An 18,667-nucleotide genomic window follows, 5' to 3' on the forward strand; every position below is an offset into this window, starting at 1 on the left:
TTCAGTATTAGTGATTATTTGTTGCAGAGGTCGGTCTTGCAGCAAACGCTCCCTCTGATAACACATTCAGTCAGAGTGGTGCATTTATTTAAAGCTAGAGAAAGAAAAAGAAAATAATCAGTCATTCTGAATCATAGAACATAATGCTTTAGCATAATGCGAGCTTTTTTAACAGTTACAGTGTATCACGAAGAACAATGTTAAATTAAATTAAATTTGTATGATTTATTATTAAATTTGTATGATTTATTATTTTTGTTTGACTGTGCTGGTGGGCCACAAATAATACAATTTAAGACGCGGACCGTATAAAATCTGACCTGGCCAGACTTAATCCATATACAAGCATGCTTTTAAAGGCCAAAATTTCAGCCAAATAGTTTGGTAGGGTATCAAATAAAAACTCACGTTAAAGCAAAAGTGTCCTCTAAATGTGTTGTGTAGAAGTAAGAAAGTTACTTGATGAAAAGGTACAAGTACTGCGTTAGTTTTTACATTTTGAAGCCAATAGGCTTGAATATGAGCCTGTAGGGGTGTAAGAGTCATAATTAGTTCATCATTATGTACTTTTTTAAAGCTTAAATCACTCACCCTCCACCAAAAGCAGAGAAAGAACCAGAGTCACAAGCAGGAGCTTCATAATTCTGTAACATATAAAAGGAACAGTGATGTTACTTTCTGCAGACAAAGTTCTTCTGATGTTCCTTATTACTAACTACATGTTTAACATAAAAATAACACAGTTTTCTCAGTACCTATTGCATGACTAATCCAAAAATATATATCTATATATGACAAATAGAGGCATTGTATTTGATTATTCTATCCAAAAAGTGTCCAAGTCCCCAAGCTCTGCACCCTTGTCTACACTAGTCAAAAGCCTGAGAAAATAAATATGTTTTCAGTCTAGACTTAAACATTGAGACTGTGTCCGAATCCCGAACAGAGGCAGGAAGATTATTCCAAAGTTGTGGAGCTTTGTAAGAAAATGCTCTTCCACCAGCCCTGATCTTTTTAATTCTAGGAACTATAAGTAACCCTGCATCTTGTGGGCGAAGTGGGTTGTAGTGATTAATAAGTTCACTCAGATACTGTGGAGCCAGACCATGTAGCGCTTTATAGGTTAGTAAAAGTATTTTGTAATCAATGCAGAATTTAACTGGCAGCCAGTGTAGAGATTATAGAACAGGACTAATATGATCAAATTTTTTAGTTCTAGTTAGCACTGGAGCTGCTGTATTTTGAACTAACTGGAGTTTGTTTATGGATCTACCAGAGCATCCAGTTAGAAGAGCATTACGATAATCCAACCGAGAAGTTATAAACGCATGGATCAGTTTTTCGGTGTCATTAACAGATAGTATATTTCTTATTTTAGAAATATTATGCAAATGATTATTATTATTAAATGATAGAAAGCAACTCTAGTAATATTATTGACGTGTGTATCAAAGGAAAGATCTGAACCTAGTGTGACAGTTTTTTACATCTGGGCTGGGATTAACAGAGAAAGTGTTTAGGTTTAGCACCAGGTTAGACAACTTGTCTCTTGCAGCTTTAGAGCCAACAAGTAAAACCTCTGTTTTATCTGAATTAAGTTATAGAGTGTAAATAATAGCGGTCCCAGTACCGACCCTTGTGGAACACCACACTTTTGTAGTTTCCGAGCATTTATGATTTACATAAACCAATTGAGAGCGGTCAGTCAAATATGATTGAAACCAAGAGAGTGCGAGTCCTTTAACACCTACTGTATTTTCTAGCCTCTCCAGTAAAATGTTATGATCGACCGTAACAAATGCTGCACTAAGATCTAATAGAACAAGAAAAGAGACACATCCATTATCAGAAGACATTAACAACTTGTTAACTACTCTAATTAATGCGGTTTCGGTACTATGCTTGGGTCTAAAACCAGATTGCAATTTTTCATGAATACAATTTTCATTCAAATAAGAACATACAGTAATTGTTTGGAAACGACTTTTTCTAATATCATAGAGACAAAAGGAAGGTTTGAAATTGGCCTATAATTAGATAAAACATGTGGATCAAGGTTAGGTTTTTTAATCAGGGGTTTAATAACAGCACTTTTAAACAACTTAGGTATGTACCCAAGGCTAAGGGATGCATTGATTAATGTAAGCAGGGGATCTACAATGGCTGGGAGTAAATCTTTAAGTAAACGAGTTGGAACAGGATCGAGTATACACGATGATGACTTTGATGATTTAATCAACGCAGTTAGTTCATTTTGGGAGATTGGATTAAAGTTTCAACATGAACATGAACACTGTTCCACAACTGTTTGACAGTCCAGCCTCTTAGATGCTGTAATTTCTGAACCTGTAGGCCTCTGTATAAATGAAATACTAAACCCCCGAAATATTAACTTGTTGTTATAAGAAAACGTATTGGTTACAGTCTTTAGAGTCAAACAATTTATAAAAATTAGCAGGGTTACTGTATTTATTTAAAATGTCATCAAATCATTTTGGTTTGTCCATAATCCTGATGTTACCTGCAGGTTATACAGAGACCTACAGGTTCAGAAATTACAGCATCTTGGAGGCTGGACTGTCAAACAGTTGTGAAACAGTGTTTATGTTCATGTTGAAACTTTAAGATTCTAGTATAACCCTCTTTGGGTTATAAAGTTAACACTTAAGGTTAACAGAAGCACGTAAGATGGCTGACTCCAGGAACCACCTGTGATTCAACATCAGATGCACACAGAGCAGGATCACATCTAAAAGCCTGCAACTTAAATCTTCTGTCAAGGGTCACCAAGTTAGCAAGATCATTTACTAAAGTGTTTTCAGTTTGAGTGTGTATAGACATAAGATACTTAACAGCAATAATTGATGTTTCAATTTACCAAAGAGCAAAATCTATTTGCACTGCAAACGCATTGTTTCCTTTAACCACCTCCACTAAATAAACAAATGTTGAATCACATCAATCTCTATTTGTAGTAGTACTAAATAATTATGTACTCACGTGTACTGTATATTGTCACAATATATTTACATGTACTGTATATAGATTTACAGTATATTTACTAAATGTGTATGTTCAATTATTGTTTAATTGTGTCTGGTAAAAGGGAACAACCAATATTTCATGGACTGGGAAAGATATGGCCCAGAAGCAAGTTCCCTGTCAGACAAATGTTGAACCAAGATCTGGGGTGCATTTCCCAAAATGTTTGTGATGCTAAGTACTTCGTAACCAGTGTTGCCAACTTAGCGGCTTTATTTAGTGAGTTTTCAGACCCCCCAGCGACTTTTTTTCAAAAAAGTGATTTTTATTGGAGACTTTTTGAGACTTGGACGTGAAAGCACATATCGCTCTGCAGTTACTGTCCTAAACGAGCAGCGGGTGCTCTGTAGATTTATCCTACCCATCGATTTGTCCTACCGAGCATGCGCACACCTGTTTTTGACTCGTTTAGTGGAACGCCTAAGGTTAGTAATGTGTGGTTTTAGTTTTAATTTCTTTAAAAGTTTAAAGTTTAAGTGTATGTAATGCTGTTATTATGTGACTTATTTTGTATTCTCTTTCAGAACTATGCAAGGTGCTCAAATGAGCTATTCTTGATTGAATACAGTTGAATAACTGTTGTTTATCTAATGCTGTGTTAACATTTAATTTAACCACGTTTATACATGCCTTGCATGCATGAAAGAGTTTGTTGCTCTGTGTACTCTACTCCATTCATAAAATAAACTCCTACAGGACCCCAACTTAAAAAGTTATGGACCATTCATATATCTGCAAAACCACAATCATGGTAATGACATGGTAGTGTGTGTTGTCCTGATATGAGTGTAGCAGGTGCCACCGTGCTGTTGGGATCTTTTACCCTGTTAGCACTGTCTGTAGCCACACAATGTTATTTATTTATCAATAGACACTTTCTAATAAGAGAATGCTGTTGGCACTTGTCTTGCCTTAGCATTAAGGTCTTTAAAATTCCAACAACACTGCTACATCTAATACACTTATTACAGTACAACACACTAACATGTTATAACTACAATACCATTTACAAATGATACAATTGTAGAATGGACCAACTGAAGTACGTGCAGATCTTTATTGTACAATTAAACTGTTTTATTTACATTATCAGTATAAAAATGGAATGTTTCTCAGTTTAGAAGTATAATTCAGTATTAGTGATTATTTGTTGCAGAGGTCGGTCTTGCAGCAAACGCTCCCTCTGATAACACATTCAGTCAGAGTGGTGCATTTATTTAAAGCTAGAGAAAGAAAAAGAAAATAATCAGTCATTCTGAATCATAGAACATAATGCTTTAGCATAATGCGAGCTTTTTAAACAGTTATATAGCTCATGTCATCATTTTGCAAACTATTTAAAAAGTCAAATTTAGAGTAATGCTAGCCATTCATCACTGAGGTCCGGCTTCAAATCCCAGCTGTGCTTTTGGCCGACCAGGCATCTACACAGACATGATAGGCTAGTTTTAGGATTATTGTGCTGAACAGTGTAGCCATTCAGAGGTGCAGTTGTCAGTAAGCTCTCAGTGACAAGCCCAAGATTAGATAAAAATAAAGAGGGTTGCATCAGAAAAAAGCAAAGAAGAGCAATTAGACTGCTGACTTCTCTGGGCTCTGAGGCATCTAAGATGGACCATCACACAGAATTTTGAAACAAAAAAAGCGACAACGACGACATCTTAAGAAATGCAGGAATGGATGTTTATTAATAAATGAAATGAAGTTGAGCAGACAAAACATGAAATATCTCAGGTTCATACTGTCTGCAATCAAATAAAAGTCAAAGTAAATGTAAGAAATTTAGTATTTTTTATTATTTACATTTTTCATGCTGTCCCAACTTTTTCTGATTTGGGGTTGTAGATTAGGAACCTGACCTTTACACACTCTTCTTGTTACTCCACCATCAAACCATATAGTTTAAACAATTTCCTTACAGAAAACTACATATAGTCAACTACAGAGTAAAAGCTATATAAAAATGTCTTAATAATAAAACATACCACGGGCAGTCATGGTATTTACTGCTGTCTTCATGCATATGTTTCCATAAGTGCAAGTTTCAGATGTACATGTGAGGTCATTCACATCACGCTTGACACACTGAAGAGCAGAACCTGTAACAAAGTAAGCACATAAGAAATTGATATAATAAAGCAATAAGCCACGATAGGCCGTGCGTTACTGTGATTTTAGCACGGGAATGACTTTTATCCCGTGCTAAAATCATAGCAGTAACGCACGGTCTCGAGTGGCTTATTGCTTTTATAAAACGGCGGTCAACATAAAATACAATAAATACAACAATGTTTAATTCATAAATGTATTTATTGTGTATAAACTTACATTATAAAACGGATAGTTCCGGTCCTAAAATCTGATTGGCTGAGCCGCGTTCGAAGCCGTTGTAAAATCCCAGATAAACGCACACCTAGGACCACCTCACATCATTCCATATTAATACGCCACTGAATAGGAAAAGTTAATGTTATTTTCGCCCTCATGTTGCCTAGCAACACTGTTAATCGAACTATTTTGCGTTGCGGAAGAATGCTTTATTGTAAGTTTATACACAATAAATACATTTATGAATTAAACATTGTTGTATTTATTATATTTCATGTTGACCGCCGTTTTATAAAAGTAATAAGCCACTCGAGACCGTGCATTACTGTTATGATTTTAGCACGGGGAAAGAAGTTTTAGAACAAAAACGTCATCCCCGTGCTAAAATCACAGTAATGCACGGCCTCTCGTGGCTTATTGCTTTAATAAAGCATTCTTCCGCGACGCAAGGTAGTTCGATTAACAGTGTTGCTAGGCAACATGAGGGCGAACATAACATTATTTTTTTTCTTTTCAGTGGCGTATTAATATGGAATGATGTGAGGTGGTCATAGGTGTGCGTTTATCGGGGATTTTACAACAGCTTCGAACGCGGCTCAGCCAATCAGATTTTAGGACCGGAACTATCCGTTTTATAATTGTATAATAATAATTTTATAAATGGATCACATTCAACAGGCAGGTTGTGGCAAGTTAATGGCATTGTGTGGAATATGTTCTACTTTATACAAGCAACAGTGGGTGATGATGTTGAATATGATGATCATCAGCTATGATGAGTGCAATGCAGGGCCTCAGGAACACCTTCCATTGCAAAAATGTAGATCCATATGCAAGCATGCTTTTGAAAGCCAAAATTACAGCCAAAGAGTTAGGTAGGGTATCAAATAAAACTTCAAGTTTAAGTAAAAGTGTTCTCTAATTGTGTTGTGTAGAAGTAAGTTACAGTACTTATAAAAAGGAACTCAAGTACTGCATTAGTTTTTACATTTTAAAGTCAATAGGCCTCAATATGAGTCTATAGGTGTGTAAGAGTCATAATTAGTGCATCATTATGTACTTTTTTAAAGCTTAAATCACTCACCCTCCACCAAAAGCAGAGAAAGAACCAGAGTCACAAGCAGGAGCTTCATAATTCTGTAACAGGAAAAGAATGAACAGTGATGTTACTTTCTGCAGACAAAGTTCCTCAGATGTTCCTCATAACTAACTACATGTTTAACATAAAAATAACACAGTAAACTATTGCATGACTAATCCAAAAATATATATTGTTATATGACAAAGGCATTCTATTTAATTATTCTATGCCAAAAGGACTCTGTTTTTGCAGGGTAAATATGTTTTGTCATACAGCAAAATGTAACATTACACATGTACTGTAAATGTTATTTTAAGCTAAATAAGGTTATAATCACAGTTCATCACTGGTGCACCCTACTGGCAAATTTAACCAGCTTGTGTCTATTTACACTCAAACTGAAGTTGATTCAAGCCCTGCATCAGCCAGGTTGCCACTGTTGGGCCCTTGAGCAAGGCCCTTAACCCTCAATTGCTTGCAATGTATACTGTCTCAATTGTAAGTCGCTTTGGATAAAGGCATCTGCTAAATGCTTAAAATATAAATGTAAATGTTATCAATTAAGGTCTGTGTTCATGACACCACAAACATTAACAGACTATGTAAAATTAGGATTTATTTAATGGTAGCAATGAAACAAAATCAGTGCTAAAAAAAAAGCCATTTTAAAGAAGACTGGATGATTGGGATAGTGTTTTATAAAAAAAAAAATACTTTACAATATTTTGTACCTTGTCTTTTTCTTTGAACAATGTAGAAACTAGGGCCAAACAGAAATGCTTTAATTGTCAACAGAATTCCGTGTGTCTTCACTCTTTACAGCAATTATATTAATAAAATGATTCCAGCTTTACAGCAACTCTTGAGAGAAGGTTTCCCTTGTGAAGAGACATAGAGGGACATAGACGTGTGGGTTTGGAGTGTGGAAGTCGGTCTGGCAGCAGAGGTTAGGGCTCGGTTCCTGCTCAGCAGACCAGAGCATTCTGACCAGAGCAGCAAAACAAAGAAAATAACACAGGATTATCTGTATAAATTAAGTTTATTAATACAGTGCACACATTTTATTACAAAAGCATGCCGTTTAAAAAAATAGAATTAAATGATCATATCAAACAGACTTATATCAAATTTCATGTACCACACATTGTTATGACAATTTTAATTAATGCTTTTTTTTTTAGAATTTCATAAGTTAGATTTAGCTGCCTACAACCCAGTGTAACCAGTTAAAATTAACTAAATAATTAGTTAAATAATTAAATAACACAAAATTATTCAGTCGTCAAAGCATATTGATGATACATTCACCTCATGACACACTGCTCCTCCCTACATGAAAGTAAATAAGCTGCTTTATAAGTAAAAAGTATTGGTATCGGTATCTGCGATACTGGTCCTGTATTTACTTGGTATCGGATCGATACCAAATTTTGCAGTATCGCACACCACTACTAGCAAGATCCTTCACTAAAGTGTTTTCAGTTTGAGTGTATATAGACACAAGGTGGTTAAAAGTTTTACAGCAATAATTGATGTTTCCATTTACCAAAGAGCAAAACATACTTCGTTCTGGCAATTAAATCCAAATGATTTGCTAGAAAACAGAACTGACCATGAAGCCACACTGTTGTAGGATGTACACAGGAAATGCTAAACAAAATTTTTAATTAATGTTTTTGTAATTTTATAAGTTAGATTTAGCTGCCTACAACCCAGTGTAACCAGTTAAAATCTCTTCTCAGGTGACCTGATGTGGGATTCCGACCCTGATGTTGTTGCTCTAACAGCAGGCACGTGCACAGATAGACCCCTAGTGGTGCTCAAGCACCTGCCCTTTTGCCATGGATGAGAAAAGTGCCCTTTCTGCTGGAGCCCAGTTTTTTTCTACATTCATCAATATTTAAAAATAAAAATGACCCTCTCTGTCATCAATTCCCCCCAAAAGTGCTTTGATATCTGACGGGCATTTATTTGAGTTCTTGTGAGAATTCTGCCCCGATCTGATCCGCGGCGCGCACAAGCTCCCGTCTTGCCCCTTCCTCCTCCTCCTCCGGTTAGCACTCATGCAGTGCTGAGTGCCAGGCCAAACCGCTGCTACACACTTCTCCTCTGACCCGCAGCATCAGACAGACAGGTAATGACAGTGTTTCATACAAAGGGCATCCATGCATAACGCATGGCCTACACGTTTTGTACTCATGAGTCATGAAATACGTGATTTCAAAGCCTCGTCCAGCTGTTTACTGATGTTTGTCATGTTTAATGAAGGGGGAGGGGGACAAACTGCAGCAGACAGACAGACAGACAAAGAATTTAAAGACAGTTTTACTGTTTTACAAATTAGACAAGTTCACTGGTTTTGTTTCATTTAAAATCTTACTTATTTTGATGTGAAAGCCTGAAGAAAAAAAAGCATGAGCACAAACATTGTGCAGGAGAATGTCAAGTAGCTCTCACAGTAAAGTGTTGAAAATAGATACAAACATACAATATTTTATAATTACAGCATCCTGGCCCAAACGCTGAGTAGGAAAAGCCACCTTTAGTCAAGGAGTTATTTTCATGCAAGCATTTATACTTCAACAGTTTACAAATGAGGAATAATTTTGCTAGGTAATTAACATTACAAACTAATATATGTAGAAGGCTAAATATAATGCTCTATGATATAGAACAGCATACAAAAAATTATGAATAAATGGAAAAATTTTATTTAGATGTCTATTTGATTTTATTGGCATAATAATAGGCCCATTGTTAACATTAACTACCCAAAGTGGGTTTCTGATTTGAAATCAAAGGTAGGTCTTAAGTTGAGCTACATGACAGTCTGGTGAGGTATATTTGGTTTAATGTTTCAACTCTGTCAGAAAACAGTAAAATGATGTATACTGTGTTCTCCCCTTTATGGAGATTCAGTAAGTCACTCTTGATTATTATGCACAACATTGATTTATCTCATTTACAAATTTTGCAGCATAATGCCAACAAAAGAAAGGTTACAAAAACAGAGAGAAAAGGAACTACGGGTAGCAGCTCTCTTTTATCCTGGATTAGGCCATCTACCAGTAAAGCAAATGAGGGAGATGTATCAGTATCTTACATTGACTTTTACTATAATTTCATAGCAGACAGTGGGTGTGTTCAAAAACCTAGGGAGCTCTCTACATAAACAGCATTTTACGTAAGGCTGTCCGAAATCCTAGTAAGGTACAGTGGTGTTCAAAAAAATAGCAGTCCAACACCATTAACTTGATAAATCAAAGTTTTTAGTAGAAATGCTATTTCTACATAGCAAAAAATTTACTTGAAAGTGTAGTAGAGTATTGAAAACAAAACAAACCCAACAATTAGGACATGCATGCCGTTCATTCTGAGTAATCGAAGCATTGATTGAAAGGGGGTTGTTCAAAATAATAGCAGTGAGGAGTTCAATTGGTGAAGTCATTCATTCTGCAGAAGAATGGGTGTCAATTTTGGCCCTTATTTAAGGTAGGAGGGTGGCAAATGTTGCACAGGTTGGTCACAGCGCATTTTCTTCTGAAATACTGGGTAAAATGGGTTGTTCCAGACATTGTTCTGATGAACAGCGTACTTTGATTAAAAAGTTGATTTTAGAGGGAAAAAACATACAGAGAAGTGCAGCAAATGATAGGCTGATAAGCTAAAATGATCTCAAATGCCTTAAAGTGACAACCAAAACCTGAAAGACGCAGAAGGAAGCATGGAACTACTGTTTGAATGGATCAAAGAATAGCCAGAATGGCAAAGGTTCAGCCAGTGATCACCTCCAGAAAGATCAAGGAACATCTGAAGTTACCAGTGAGTACAGAAGATGATTAAGTGAAGCCAATTTACCAGCAAGAACTCCTTGCAAAGTCCCGTTGTTAAGAAAAAGACATGTCCTGAATGGGTTAACATTTGCGAAGAACACATTGACTGGTCCAAAGAGAAATGGCTCAACATTTTGTGGACTGGTGAAAGCAAAATTGTTCTTTTTGGGTCAAGTGGCCATAGACAGTATGTCAGATGACCCTCGAGCAATGAATTCGAGCCAAAGTACACTGTGAAGACAGTAAAGCATGGTGGTACAAAACTATGATATGGGGATGTTTCTCATACCATGGTGTTATGTCTATTTATCACATACGAGGGATCACGGATCAGTTTAAATATATCAGAATACTTGAGGAGATCATGTTGCCCTATGTCGAAGAAGAAATGCCCTTAAAATGGGTGTTTTAACATGACAATGACCCAAAACATCTTGGTTACAGACAAACAAGATTGAGGTAATAGAGTGGCCAGCCCAATCCCCTGACTTCAATCCCATAGAGAACTTGTGGGCTGAAATCTGAAACGCGTTTTTTTGAGGCAAAACCCAAAATTGCAGAAGAACTGTGGAATGTAGTCTAATCATCCTGGACTGGAATACGTGTTCAGAGGTGCCAGAAGTTGGTCGACTCCATGCAACACAGATCTCAGAAACAATTGTTATGCCACTAAATATTAGTTCAGTAATTTAAAGTAAAGTGAAACCTCAAACATTTTTTCATGTTATAGATACATTTTTTGAGTTTTTAAAGAACAATGCTGGCACTGCTATTATTTTGAACAGCCTAATATTCATTTTTCTTAACTTTCTGTAAAGGATTAACACAAACTGGTTTGATTTAGAATTAAAAGTGTAGTATTTTCAGTGCATTTGCATTTATGGAAATAAAAGTTATTATAATGATTTTGTGCTTTATTCACTTTTTTAAAATCACTGCTATTTTTTTGAACACTACTGTATCTTAAAATTTCAACGCTATTTTGACTCAAGAACGAGTGAGGATCCGATGCTGCCTTAGCAGTGGAGACAATCCCAGCATTCAAAGAGGCACTTTTCTCATAGAAAAATACGGCGGACGATGCAAAGCAAAGAACGGACTTATTTTCAAACGTTAATAAATTATCATTGATTTTTAATTTGTATAAACATGTACAAGTGTATATATTTGCAAGTTCAGGGACAGTTGAACCATTTTTGGTACACGGAGGGAGATGTAATGACTTATTAGAATCCTCTCTTAGGCAGCTGCTTATGTCGACAGTAAGACAGCAAGGCAGCTCCCCAGGTTTTTGATGCCTTATGAGTCGATGACTTATTAGAATCCCCTCTACTGAGCAGTCGACAGTAAGACAGCAAGGCAGCTCCCCAGGTTTTCGATGCCTTATGAGTCGATGACTTATTAGAATCCCCTCTACTTAGGCAGCTGCCTATGTCGACAGTAAGACAGCAAGGCAGCTCCCCAGGTTTTCGAACACACCCAGTGTAAACCTGAGATATTTCATGTTTTGTTTGGTGAACCTCATTTCATTTGTTAATATCCATCCACTCCTGCATGTCAGGTCTGCAACATATTTTTAAAAAAGTTGGGACAGGGCAATTAGGGCTAGTAATAATATCTATCCCTTTTTATCCTATTTGCTCTTAATCTATTTGTCTTCAACTTTCTCCTGTTGGAATTATGGCACTTAGCATTGTGTTCCATCACATTTCCTATTAATTACATTATTTAATGGTCTAAGAACTGAGGACACTAATTGTTAAATTTTTGCAAGTAGAATTTCTGCTCCATGGTGATCATTGACTGATTCTCTTTTTTATGATGCATTCTGTGACTACAAAGCCAAACTATTGTAGGATATGCAGAATGAGGCCTGGTATGTCTTGCTTAAATAACCACTGACCTCCAGGAAAGGAAAGATGTTGCCTTGATGCCAGGATATATCTCTCTAAAATCCCAATATATGTCCTAGCATCAATTGTACCTTTAAACATTTGCAAGTCACCCATGTTGTGGGAATGAATGCAACACACACCCCAAGTATGTTTGTTTGTTTGTTTTTACTGTTCCTCATTACTTGCCAAGAACCTGACAGTTCCTCATGAGCAAACGAATTAGCCTATAACGACTTTTCTCTTACAGGTTCTGCTGCACCTTGTGCCAACTGTGGCACTTCAAACAAAATGTGTCCTCATGAAACTTGTGGACAAGACCCCAGTATGGCCAATCCCGCCAAACCACAAGCTAAAGGTTTTATGCTTTCTTTTTGTTATTTTTTTTCTTTTGTAATTTTGCCAGACCTTTAAAAAACGACCATAGCAGATGAGCTGCCTAACATTGTTAACTTGAATTATTTATGGGTTTTATTTTCTATCTGGGATGTGGCAATCAGTGTAATATTTAAAAGTGTAAAATGTTAAACATTAGGGATGTAACAATGCATTCTACACACGATGCGATACGATTCACGATACTGGGTTCACAATGTGATTTTTTTCCCAATTTTTTTTAAACAAAATGAAATTGAAGACAAATTATGACAAAGTTTCTTTTTATTATTTCTCTTTAAAAAAATTAAATAAAATACTGTATTTGTGCTTATCTTTTATTTATCTAAATAATGAATGTCCTTTTATTTCTGAAGTAGGTACAAACTATGCCGAACTATGCTTATTGTGTAAAAAAAACTGAAATGAAATTGTAAAACAAATCCATCATGATATAAATACGTGAATGATACAAATAAAGAAAGTGTCCTCACATAAATAAATTTGGCTGGAAAATTTGGTCGGGGACCTGGCAACTTTGTGAAGTGCCGTCAACCAGGCGAGGTGAATAGCGTCAGTGCCCTCTGCTGTTTAAAGTGAATACTGATTAATCTTAAATGAATAACCTATTCTTGTGGTGCATCGTTACATCCCTATTAAACATAATTGAATACTTTTGTTTTTTAATGGATGCATGTGAGCCTGTGTTGACATTAACATTTGTAATTGATTTTATGTCCTCAGCTGCTAATCCAAGGACTGGCCTGAACTTTAACACTTTCCATTAAAATGGGACTCATGCTGCAAGTTCAACCTTTGTTTGTTTGAGTTGTTGCTTTAATATAAATCAAATTTGTGAAATAAAGATGTTCTGAAAGTGAATCACATTGGTGTGGTATTACTGTAAACCCAAATAACAATATTTAATTATTTTATGACAGTGACAATTATGACAATCTTGAATTTTAAGAATTTCTGCTACTTTTTTAAATTAAATTACCAGACACTTTCATGTTTAAAAAGCTTTTTACTTTTTTCATTAGATTATGAGGGGTTTTCTAAAAAATATGACTTTCTGCTGGGTCAAAAACATACTGCCAAGTAGGGAAGAAAAGAATTTTGAAGTTTGAATAACATAACTATATATGTTAAATATATTAAAAATTGTTGATGTGTTGCATTCTTTACACCACTGGGACAAAAGCAGTGATGTACTGCTACTGAAAAAGGAAATACACAAAGCAGATAAATCGATATACTTCAGATACTGTGACATAACAATTTAGTGTGACTCCAGTCAGTGACTCTAATGATCAATTCACATAATGAACTCCAAAAAAATAGACCCTAAAAAGTGTATCTACATGTAAACTGTGTTACAAACCTCTAAGCACATTTTCCTAGTACTACAGGTGCTCAAAAATGTTACCACCTTGTGTAAATCTTGTCCCATTATCCTTTAAACCACACCTGGGAGTTGCACGGCCCCCGGGCCACATCCGGCCAGTAGGGTGTCTCTGACCGGTCTTTTTCTTTATCTTTACTTTTCTTTTTTTTTGTTCTTTCTTTTCTTTACTTTACTTTCTTTTCTTTACTTTACTTTTTTCTTTTTCTTTATCTTTATCGTTACTTTTCTTTCTTTTTTTACTTTAACTTTTGTACTTTCTTTTCTTTTGCAAGAGAGAGAGCGCGAGAAACTTCCGTCCTCTACCCAGGTTATCAGCTGTGTGTGTTTACTCACATGAGACAAAAACCCAGCGATGTCTGATTGCCTCTCTGTCTTTTTATAGGCCTGTGCAGTGTGCACAGGTGTTGTGTATTAGGCCTGATTGCCAGCTCGCTGTTGGCCCCTAGTGGCTGGAGTCTGCCTAGCCCCAAGGCCACCCCTTACATATACAGTGATAATTACACTCGGATATTCAGCAGAACCCTTTTCCATAGCTTCTTACAGTTCTAACTGTAAATCCACTACTGTCTTAATTTGATCTACTCAAATCTAGGCTGTCCTTTAAAGTAGGAACACGTGGAACAAAATGTATTCACACAATAAAATGTATCTGATAAGTGCTTGGAAGACGCAGGAAACAGGAAAGACTGACTATTGGAAACTGTTCATAATAAAAGGTACAGTAAGGAGGTGAGTAATCAAACATTAATATACCTAAACTCAAAAACTAAAAGTAGAACCTAATCTAAAACAAGTCTTCTTTACTAAAAGTATGCAATAAATCACCATAAAATATTTAGCCACAATATTCTAACCTTGCTGTATCAGGCTGCACACAGGCAACGGCAGATTCCTGTTAAAGAAACATTTAAAAGTGTTGGTTGTCCTGCACTGAGCTGCTAAGGCAGCAATAATTATCTTTGTCCCCAAAATCTTTAATGGTAATCACCTCAAATCCTGGATTGTCAATGCCATGCTGGGCATGCTTGTGAAGTACAGGATCTTTAAAGCAACTAAAACAGTGTGGTGTGCTCACTGCAACAGTCTTCGAAACGTTGGAGAAATCAACAAAGTATTTGCCACCCCTGGTTCGCGAAATAACCGGCAGGAAGCTGTATCCCCACTGGATCTCACGCGGGATGAAGGAGGTGCGGACCTGGCAAGACGAGCTGGTGGACTCAGCCATGCCATCCAGGAAGACCACCAGCTCAAAGTCCTGCTTCTGCAGTGTGTCGGCAGCCATCTCCGAAAAGGGGCTTGAACTGTCAATCACATGGTAGAGAGTGAGGGGACTGACAAAGAAGAGGTTGTCCTTGCCTGCATCTACTTGGAATTCAACATTTACTTGGTCCAGGATGACGGGCTCTCCGTCGGGAGGGATGCTAGTCCTCACGAACTTGCCATAAATATGGCTCCTGATAAGCAGCGTCTTCCGGAGGTTGGCAACCCGGATCTGCAGGCAGAGCTTTTCATTTTTCAAACTGATCACTGCAGTGTCGCTAAAGGTAACAGTCTTTGCTCGCTTTTTAGGGAGGGACAATTTGGCCAAAATCAGGCCACACATGAAGCAGTTTATGATGGTACCCATTAGAGATTGGATGATGAGAAGGACTACTGTTTTGGCACAGTTCCCTGTTAAGGCTCGTCCACCATATCCAATTGTTGTTTGCGTTTCTAAAGAGTAAAGAAAGGCGCTTGTGAGACTGTTGATATTTTCTACGCACTTTAAATGGCCATTAGGAGTACCCCCAACGTCAAGGTCTCCATTGCTTTTGGCAATCGAGTACCACAGCAGGCCAAAGATGAACCAGCTTCCCGTAAAAGCAGTGATGAAAAAAAGTATAACAAACCGCCATGGAAATTCAACAAAGGTGGTCCAAAAGTCTTTCAGGTACACTAAATAGTTCTGATACGTAACATTGTCATATTCTATGTTGCAGTGGCCGTCTTTGGTCACGAGCCGCCTCTTGCGAATCCTTCGTTCTGTTAAGTGATCCTGAATCGGCTTCCGGATGAACTTCAACATACCTGAAATGTATTTAACAGATTAGTCAATGGTCAGAGAGGTCAACTAAACAGACCTAATTTAGCTCATTTCATCTCTGTATTTGCAGGTGTATTTCATTTCTGTATAAGTTTTAGAGCCCTTTGAAAATGCCATTGATTAATCTTACAGTGCAAAGGCTGGAAACATTTGAACCCTTTGTACTCACTTATTTTGCAGCAATAACCTCCACCAACTTATATTTTATTTTATACATGCACACTACTTGTCTAAAATAAAATATCAGCATGTTTCTTTAATAAACTATGAGTATAAGTCCGTACTTTATCTAGCCGAATATGTACACCAATCAGCCATAATATTAAAACCACCTCCTTGTTTCTACACATATTGTCCATTTTATCAGCTCCACTTACCATTAAGAAGCACTTTCTAGTCCATCTGTTTCTCTACATACTTTTTAGCCTGCTTTCACCCTGTTCTTCAATGGTCAGGACTCTCCCAGGACCTCAGGATTATTTGGGTGGTGGGATATTCTCAGCACTGCAATGACACTGACATGGTGGTGGTGTGTTAGTGTGTGTTGTGCTGGTATGAGTGGAAAATACACAGCAGCGCTGATGGAGTTTTTAAACACCTCACTGTCCCTGCTGGACAGAGAATAGTCCACCAACCAAAAACATCCAGCCAACAGCGCCCCATGGGCAGCGTGCTGTGACCTCTGATGAAGGCCTAGAAGATGACCAACTCAAACATCAGCAATAGATGAGCGATCGTCTCTGACTTTACATCTACAAGGTGGACCAACTAGGTAGGAGTGTCTAATAGAGTGGACACAGTATTTAAAAACTCCAGCAGCGCTGCTGTGTCTGATCCACTCATACCAGCACAACACACACTAACACACCACCACCATGTCAGTGTCACTGCAGTGCTGGGAATGATCCACCACCCAAATAATACCTGCTCTGTGGCGGTCCCGTGGAGGTCCTGACCATTGAAGAACAGGGTGAAATCAGTCTAAAAAGGTATGTAGAGAAACAGATGGACTACAGTCAGTAATTGTAGAACTTCAAAGTGCTTCTATATGGTAAGCGGAGCTGATAAAATGTACAGTGAGTGTAGAAACAAAGAGGTGGTTTTAATGTTACGGCTGATCAGTGTATATGTAAGCTATACATTAACTATCCATTTGTACTTCCTCTATGAAATTAACAATAAATAAAAGGTTTTTATTTCTAGTTTTCCCCTATTCACTTTTTAATTTGGTACATATTTAGTTCATGCTTGCCCTATTAGCAAGATATAAGAATAAATGAATAAAAATGTAATCTTACCTTCACTCAGACAGAAGTTATCAGCAGATCTTCTCAGACTGGAACTCAGTCTTCATCAGCTCTCATTTAATTATATTACTTCCCAAAATATTAATAGGACTACAGTCAGGTTTCATAAAATTCAGCAGTTTCATTTCCCCTCCAAGCAAACAACCACCGGAGTGTTGATAAAAAATAATCCTCAGTGAAATGCCCTAATCCCAGGCACATGCCACTCATTACACAAAGAAAGTAACAAGTGGTTGATTTTTTTTACACTCATATTCAGCATAAAAGGTTTTAGTTAGTAAGAACATTCAGATAAACGTCTTAACAATATTACACTGCTTTTCATTTCACACATGGTCCCCCAACGGTCAGTGCAACAGTGGAATTTGGGAAAAAGTGTACCCCATCTGAAGAAAAAACCTCCCAACTCCCCACTGCTTGGTTTTAGTAAAGCTTCACATGGGGCCACAAAATGAAAAGCATTTCTTCAAACACAATTCCTTTTATTTCCTGCCCCCATGTTACAACAGCCCTCATGGAATTTACATTATTGTAGTTAACTAACACTTTATGTATCTACACTTCAATACAACAGCTTGAATACTTAGACATTTATATATTAAATAAGCTGAACTATATTCAAAACTTTTAAGTCACCAAGCAGTAATTAAAAACTAACATTAATTATCCTAGCTGCTACCTGATCAGCAGTTAGCACTAATCTCCAATAAATCTTGCTTATTTTTTACGATTATAAACTACATACACAACAGAACCTTTTTTCTAAGGGGAACATGCATTTGTGCTGGAGATACACAGTGTTACCCATTATGCAAAAAGTACATCAGTGTATTTGAGAGAACTGAAACAAATGGTATGCCTATTTCTAAACAATACATTTAAAAGGAGTTTAAGTTTGTGTGCTGAAGTTGGAGACAGTGTTGCTGCTAATCTGGATTGAAGTCCCATGGTGTTGAAACATAAGTGGGTTTAGAAAGTCTGCAGGTAAAGGTCATGGCCAACTTTTGGTATAAGTAGATTCCACACCTGATCAGCTTTTTCATGATATACACTGGATCATGTGGTAAAATCTGACAGAACTTTAAGTACAGTTAAATACACTAGCACACCAGAGTTGGGGTTTCGACTACATCGTATCGAATCTCAGCTCTGCCTTTCCGACTGGGCTGGGCGGCTGCATGAACAACGATTGGCTGTTGTTCAGGGTTAGGGGTAAAAAAAAAAGTCGGATCATAGGTCCTCATAACTGGTGCAACTGCGGCCCGTGCTGGCTGACTGATGGTGCCTGCACAGGGCTGAGGAATAACGCTCATGGGGG

The 18,667-nt window shown here is 37.1% G+C and overlaps 2 protein-coding genes and 1 long non-coding RNA gene across 3 annotated transcripts in view; 2 read left to right on the forward strand and 1 right to left on the reverse strand.

The window, feature by feature from the left end:
- rps25 (ribosomal protein S25) overlaps positions 1-18,667 on the forward strand; it is a 240,040-nt gene that overhangs the window by 71,542 nt on the left and 149,831 nt on the right. The gene's annotated exons all lie outside the window — the stretch shown is intronic.
- On the forward strand, positions 8,530-13,357 carry LOC134332783 (uncharacterized). Its single transcript, XR_010015309.1, has 3 exons — positions 8,530-8,585; positions 12,427-12,534; positions 13,296-13,357. It is a non-coding gene; the product is annotated as an uncharacterized LOC134332783 (long non-coding RNA).
- LOC134332579 (ATP-sensitive inward rectifier potassium channel 1-like) lies at positions 14,775-17,399 on the reverse strand. Its single transcript, XM_063014289.1, has 2 exons — positions 17,341-17,399; positions 14,775-16,026 (listed from the first exon to the last, which is right to left on the reverse strand). The coding sequence occupies exon 2, from the start codon at positions 16,022-16,024 to the stop codon at positions 14,867-14,869; it is 1,158 nt and encodes a 385-aa protein (XP_062870359.1). The 5' UTR covers positions 16,025-16,026; positions 17,341-17,399; the 3' UTR covers positions 14,775-14,866.

The sequence above is a fragment of the Trichomycterus rosablanca genome, chromosome 18 (genome assembly GCF_030014385.1).
Source record: "Trichomycterus rosablanca isolate fTriRos1 chromosome 18, fTriRos1.hap1, whole genome shotgun sequence".
NCBI classification, from domain to species: domain Eukaryota; kingdom Metazoa; phylum Chordata; class Actinopteri; order Siluriformes; family Trichomycteridae; genus Trichomycterus; species Trichomycterus rosablanca.

Excerpts from the sequence above, each read along its gene's own strand:
- LOC134332579 (XM_063014289.1), bottom strand. The coding sequence starts at position 16,024 with ATGTTGAAGTTCATCCGGAAGCCGATTCAGGATCACTTAACAGAACGA.